Source organism: Magallana gigas, chromosome 8, assembly GCF_963853765.1.
Source record: "Magallana gigas chromosome 8, xbMagGiga1.1, whole genome shotgun sequence".
NCBI lineage: Eukaryota > Metazoa > Mollusca > Bivalvia > Ostreida > Ostreidae > Magallana > Magallana gigas.
This window is the reverse complement of record NC_088860.1, coordinates 43,957,829-43,963,828: the sequence shown is the minus strand read 5'-3', so window position 1 is coordinate 43,963,828 and position 6,000 is coordinate 43,957,829. Positions and strand designations below refer to the sequence as shown.

At 44.7% G+C, this 6,000-nt stretch overlaps 1 protein-coding gene across 1 annotated transcript; it reads left to right on the top strand.

Moving 5' to 3' along the window:
* The first annotated feature begins 248 nt into the window (after nucleotides 1-248).
* Nucleotides 249-5,892, top strand: LOC136271020 (uncharacterized). The gene is made up of 2 exons (XM_066070085.1): nucleotides 249-612; nucleotides 1,127-5,892. Exons 1-2 carry the CDS (start codon nucleotides 249-251, stop codon nucleotides 5,890-5,892), a joined length of 5,130 nt encoding a protein of 1,709 aa, XP_065926157.1.
* The last annotated feature ends 108 nt before the right edge of the window (nucleotides 5,893-6,000 follow it).

Below are 6,000 nucleotides of genomic sequence, written 5' to 3'. Positions count from 1 at the left end.
ATCAAAGTTGTTCGACATTAAAAGAAACATCGACTATATCATTGCCAATACAAAGCATGTGGACTTAGCACAGGGTCAAAATATCATTGACAATATCCATAAGCACTTGGAGTATTACGAGCTTCTTAGTGACAAGTACATAACTTATTTAAGGGGTCAATGAAGAGGCCTCTCACAGACTAGTCCGCTCATCTCTATGTGACAAGACAGCAGCCTTTGTCAATCAGTTGCAGTCTGCACTGCCAAAGATGGAATCATCAAAGGCCCCATCGATTGTTCCCTCAGTCATATCGGGAAAATCAGGATCAAGTCAACTTACTGCTGTCTGGATGCAACATTCTGCCAATGTTGAGAAAGCAAAAGCACGTTTGAAGTATGCTGCCGAGGAGGCTGAGCTCATCAAACAGGAAGCTGCCTTGAAAGCCAGCAGGAATTTGTTGACGGTGAAGCGTGAACTGGAAGAAGCTGAATCCGGGTTAAGTGCTATCTGTAAAGTGTTGGACTTTTCCCAGTCTGCCACAAAATCCGTGGAGAGTGATCATGGCAGTTACAAACCCCCTGTGTCATCCAAGTTTCATGTGCTTCGTTATATGGATGATAACAGAGATGATCGTACCCCCCCCCCCCTCCAGATGTTCCTCCTGAAGTGAACGTTCATGGACATAATAATGACAAACCTCTTCCTCAAAAACCTACACATCCATGTACCGAGCCCTCCTTGTGTGCACCAGAAAATAAGACAGATGAAACAAACCCAAGTGTCGTTTTATCCACTCCTAAGCAGAATCCGACTGAAGCCGCTGACTTGGCAAAATTAGTTGCCAAGAACCAGTTACTGCCTAGGAGACTCTGGAACTTTAATGATGATTCCGGTCGATACCTGACATGGAAATACAGTTTCATGAATGTCATGAGTGAAATCAGTGCAACAACTCTGGAACACTTGGACCTGTTAGTGAATCACCTTGGACCAGAGTCCAAAATCACAGCTGAAAATATACGAGCAACAAATTCCCAGAGAAAGCAGTCAATAATATATGGGAGCGTCTGGACCGTGAATATGGTAGTGCAGAGACTATTGAACTGTCACTTAAGCAGCGCATTAGCAGTTTTTCTGCTCTTTCAGATGATGACCGCAAGAAATTTCTGGACTTGTCTGATCTAGCTGCAGAAGTGGAATCAGTGAAGTGCGATCCTGTGTTTAGCACAGCATTTTCATACTATGACACATCCAGTGGCATCAATGAATTTGTACGTAAACTGCCAAAGCGTTTCCGTGAAAAGTGGGCTTCAGAATGTGACAGATATAAGATGAACAATCATGTTTCGCAAGTACCATTCTCTGTGTTTACGAAATTTCTGAGTGATCTCGCCCGTGTGCGCAACGATCCTAGTCTTCTGTTTGAGAGTTTCTCTACCCATACTGGCCATGGAAACACACACCCAGCTCAGCAGAGGAGCAAGAGTGGACTACACAATGCTTATCGTCAAATGGCTGTGTCAGCTAAGAAGACGGATGTTACGACAGATGTGAACTCTAACATTGTCAGTGTGAAATGCCCCATCCATGGAACTAGTTCAAGTCATTCGCTTAAAGACTGTATGAAATTCCGCGGAAAAACGTTCAAGGAACGCAAGGACTACCTTTTCAAGAACGGCTACTGTTTGAAGTGCTGTGGCTCAAGACGTCACCTTCGTAAAAACTGTAAAGAAAGTGTGAAATGTGACATGTGTGGATCTACAGAGCATGTTACAATCCTTCACCCGGAACCTGAGTCCAGAAGTGAGCATGAGGGGGAGCAGCCTAGAGTGAGTCACGAGGGGGAGAGTCTCCATTTAGGCACCTACTGTACTGAAGTATGTGGAACTAAGTACAGCACCAGCAAGTCATGCGCAAAGATTGTACCAGTATATGTGTACCCAGTTGGTGAACAATACCGTGCGCGCAAGGTGTACTGCATGATAGATGACCAGAGCAACAAATCGTTAGCCACATCTGCCTTTTTTGATGCCTTTAGGGAGTGTGGTGGGCAAACTGAATATGTTTTATCTTCATGTGCCGGAAAGTTTGTTTCCTCAGGACGCAAGGCATCTGGATATTTCGTCCAATCGTTTGATGGATCATGTACTCTAAGTTTACCTTGTTTGATAGAGTGTAATGACATTCCGAACAATCGGCATGAAATACCGTCTCCTGCAGTGGCAGATAACTATACGCACCTTCGTGACATTGCACCCTTCATACCTGATCTTGATGACGGTGCTGAAATTGAACTCCTGATCGGAAGGGATCTAGTTACTGCACACCACGTGTTGGATCAACGTGTTGGAGAAGAGGGACTTCCTTATGGCCAGAAGTTACCCCTTGGTTGGGTTGTCATTGGAGATGTGTGTCTGGGCAAAGTGCATCAACCAGATGTGATAAGTGTAAATAAGACTTCAATTCTCATGAATGGAAGATCCACGTATTTACAGCCCTGTGAATGTGAATTTATTGTGGAAGAGGAGCCTATCTTTCAACGTATACCAGGGGATGAGAAACCAGGGTTATCGATAGAAGATCGTAAGTTCCTACATATCATGGATGCTGGTTTCCAAAGAACGTCTGATGGCAAGTGGCAAGCTCCGTTACCCTTTCGCCATTGTAGACCTGTCTTACCTGACAACAGGTCACTTGCTCTTCGAAGAGCCAGATCATTGGACATTAGCTTGAGATGTAATCACCTCAAATATGAACAAGTTAAGGAATTCATGGAGAGACTACTCATGAACCAGCATGCTGAGTTAGCACCTGAGTTACCTATGTCAGTGGAGCGATGGTACCTACCTATGTTTGCAGTGTATCATCCCAAGAAACCAGACAGTGTGCGTATTGTATTCGACTCATCTGCCAAGTTTCAAGATGTGTCCTTGAACAGTGTTTTGTTTCAAGGCCCTGATTTGTGCAATAGCCTGCTTGGTGTCTTGCTAAGATTCCGAAGAGAAAAGATAGCAGTCACCATGGACGTTGAGCAGATGTTTCACAATTTCAAGGTCCCAGAAGACCAGCGTCGTTACTTACGATTCCTGTGGCACATGGACAGTGACTTAGACCAGCCATTGGTGGACTTTCAGATGACGGTTCACGTTTTCGGCAATAGCCCGTCACCGGCCGTGGCAACGTTTGGTCTCAGGAGGGCAGTTGAGGGATCCCCAGAAGATGTGAGGGATTTAGTATGTAACAACTTCTATGTGGATGATGGCCTTTTATCCTGCGCAACTGAAGAGGAGGCCATTAGCCTTGTGCATCGTACCAAGGAAGCACTACAAGATGGCGGAAACATTCGACTTCACAAGTTTTGCTCCAATAGCAGGAGAGTGTTAGATTCATTTGCCCCAGAAGACCTGGCAAAGAACTTGAAAAACCTTGACTTTGTGTCGAATACCCTTCCAGTACAACGCAGCTTGGGATTATTATGGAACACAGAGATGGATGAATTTACCTTTAAAGTCAACACAGTAGAAAAAGCATACACTAGACGAGGCTTGTTGTCTACTATAAACAGTGTATATGACCCGATTGGCTTTGCCCAGCCTGTCGTCATCAGAGGCAAGTTACTGTTACGAGAGATGATGTCTGTGACGACAAATACGGACTGGGATGAACCGTTGCCTGCATTTCTGCATGATGAATGGTCATCATGGGTAGATTCCCTGAGTCACCTGGAAAGCTTTTGTGTGCCGAGGAGTTACAGCAGCTCCTTTGTCAATGCCACCAGACGTGAAGTGCTTGTGTTCTGTGATGCTTCGAAGGACATTATTGCTGCTGTGGCATATCTCAAACTTCAGGAAAATGAGACGTCAAGCATCAGTTTCTTGCTTGGAAAAGCCAAGGTTGCCCCCGCCCATGGGCACACTATCCCTCGGCTCGAACTGTGTGCGGCAGTTTTAGCAACCGAAATTGCCGAGATTGTGAGAGATCAGCTGAACATCCCACCACAGGACTTTCATTTCTTTTCGGACAGTCAGATAGTACTTGGCTATATCTCAAACGAAAGTCGTAGATTCTATGTGTACGTGGGAAACAGAGTGGCACGCATTCGTCTCTTCAGTATGCCAACCCAATGGAAGTTTGTTCAATCTGAACTTAATCCAGCAGACGTTGCCACCAGGCCTGTACACCCTTCTATGCTGCAAGATACAAGCTGGATATGTGGACCAACCAGCCCGCTCAGTGCTCCAATTGAACACTTTGAATTAGTGGACCCAGGGTGTGATATGGAAATTCGCCCATTGTTAATCAGCAACAAGACAGACATAATAGATGTAGCACAGTCAAATCATGAGACAAAGCCACCAACTTGTCAGACAGAAGTATTCTCTGAGAGGTTCACTAGATTTTCCAAGTGGGACAGGCTTATACGTTCAGTCGCCCGTCTGAAATTTATGATTCGACAGTCTCAGAAAAACATTGACAACTTACCTGATAGTCCCAGTGATTCGGAACTCTTGAAGGAGAGTGAACGTTCCATCATTGCGTCAGTTCAGAGAGATGTATTCAGCACAGAATTTCGATGCATTGAAAAGTGCCTGGACATTCCACATTCTAGTACTATCAGATCTTTATGCCCAAAAATTGGTGCAGATGGACTGTTACGTGTTGGTGGACGGTTGAACAATGTGTCTGTTGATGTGCTAAACGATAACATGCGTAACCCTATTATCCTACCAAAGAACCATCATGTTAGTTATCTCATCATACGTCATTTACATCAGAAGGTATTCCATCAAGGTAGACTTTTTACAGAGGGAGCTGTACGTTCTGCCGGATTCTGGGTAGTGAATTCAAAACGGATGACCTCTTCAGTGATAAGGACTTGCGTTGTATGTCGTAAACTTCGGGGACAGCCAGGATGGCAGCATATGGCGGATCTTCCAGAGGATCGTTGTGAACCGTGCCCCCCATTTTCGTATGTGGGAGTTGACACTTTTGGCCCATGGCCAGTTGTGCATCGAAAAACAAGGGGTGGAAGTTCAAATCAGAAACGTTGGGCGATATTGTTTACCTGCCTTGTAACTCGAGCTATTCATATTGAGGTCATCGATGAACTTACCAGTGCTGCATTCATAAATGCATTGAGACGTTTTATTGCAATTCGTGGTCAAGTCACACAATTCCGCTCCGAAAGGGGAACGAACTTTGTCGGCGCTGTAAGCGATCTCTCCATAAATGCGGAATTCATCGAGAATGGTCCTGTTTCCAAGTTCCTGTCAGATTCCCGGATTGTGTGGAAATTCAACCCTCCTCATGCTCCACACATGGGAGGAGCATGGGAGAGACTCATCGGTGTTTCAAAAAGAGTTTTGAATGCCATGTTACTTGATCACCAGCAAAGAGACATCACACATGATGTACTGACCACATTGATGGCAGAAGTGTGTGCTATTGTTAACAATAGACCATTAACAGATGTTTCTAGTGATCCAGAAGCACCTACTCTACTTACCCCGTCGATGCTGTTGACAATGAAGACAAAACATGATGTTCAACCTTTCCCTTCATTTGGTTCCAAGGATGCCTTAAAATCTACCTGGAAACGTGTGCAAGTGATGGCAGATGAATTCTGGCATAGATGGAAAACTGAGTACCTCCATAACCTACAATATCGCAGGAAGTGGCAGGGCCATGCTGTGGATTTGAAACACGGAGACTTAGTTCTATTGATTGAAGATGATTCCCCGCGAAACGAGTGGCCCACCGGTATCATACAAAGAACATTCCCTAGCCAAGACGGAAAGGTCCGCAAAGCTGAGGTTGCAGTTTTTAAGGACAATAAACGTGTCACTTATGTGAGACCAGTCACCCGACTCATAACCCTTTTGGAGACACAGATTGACATTTTGTGTACTTAGAATTTGTGATTTGTTAAGTCAAGACTTGTGTACCACGACATGAAGTTAGCTCAGTATATGTAGCATCGGACTATGTAATTACAGAAGTATGTAATGCAGAGTTAATTC

Coding starts and splice junctions, on each gene's coding strand:
- LOC136271020 (XM_066070085.1), top strand. CDS start 249: ATGGAATCATCAAAGGCCCCATCGATTGTTCCCTCAGTCATATCGGGA. Junction 613..1,126: donor GGATGATAACAGAGATGATC/GTACCCCCCCCC, acceptor CTGCTCTTTCAG/ATGATGACCGCAAGAAATTT.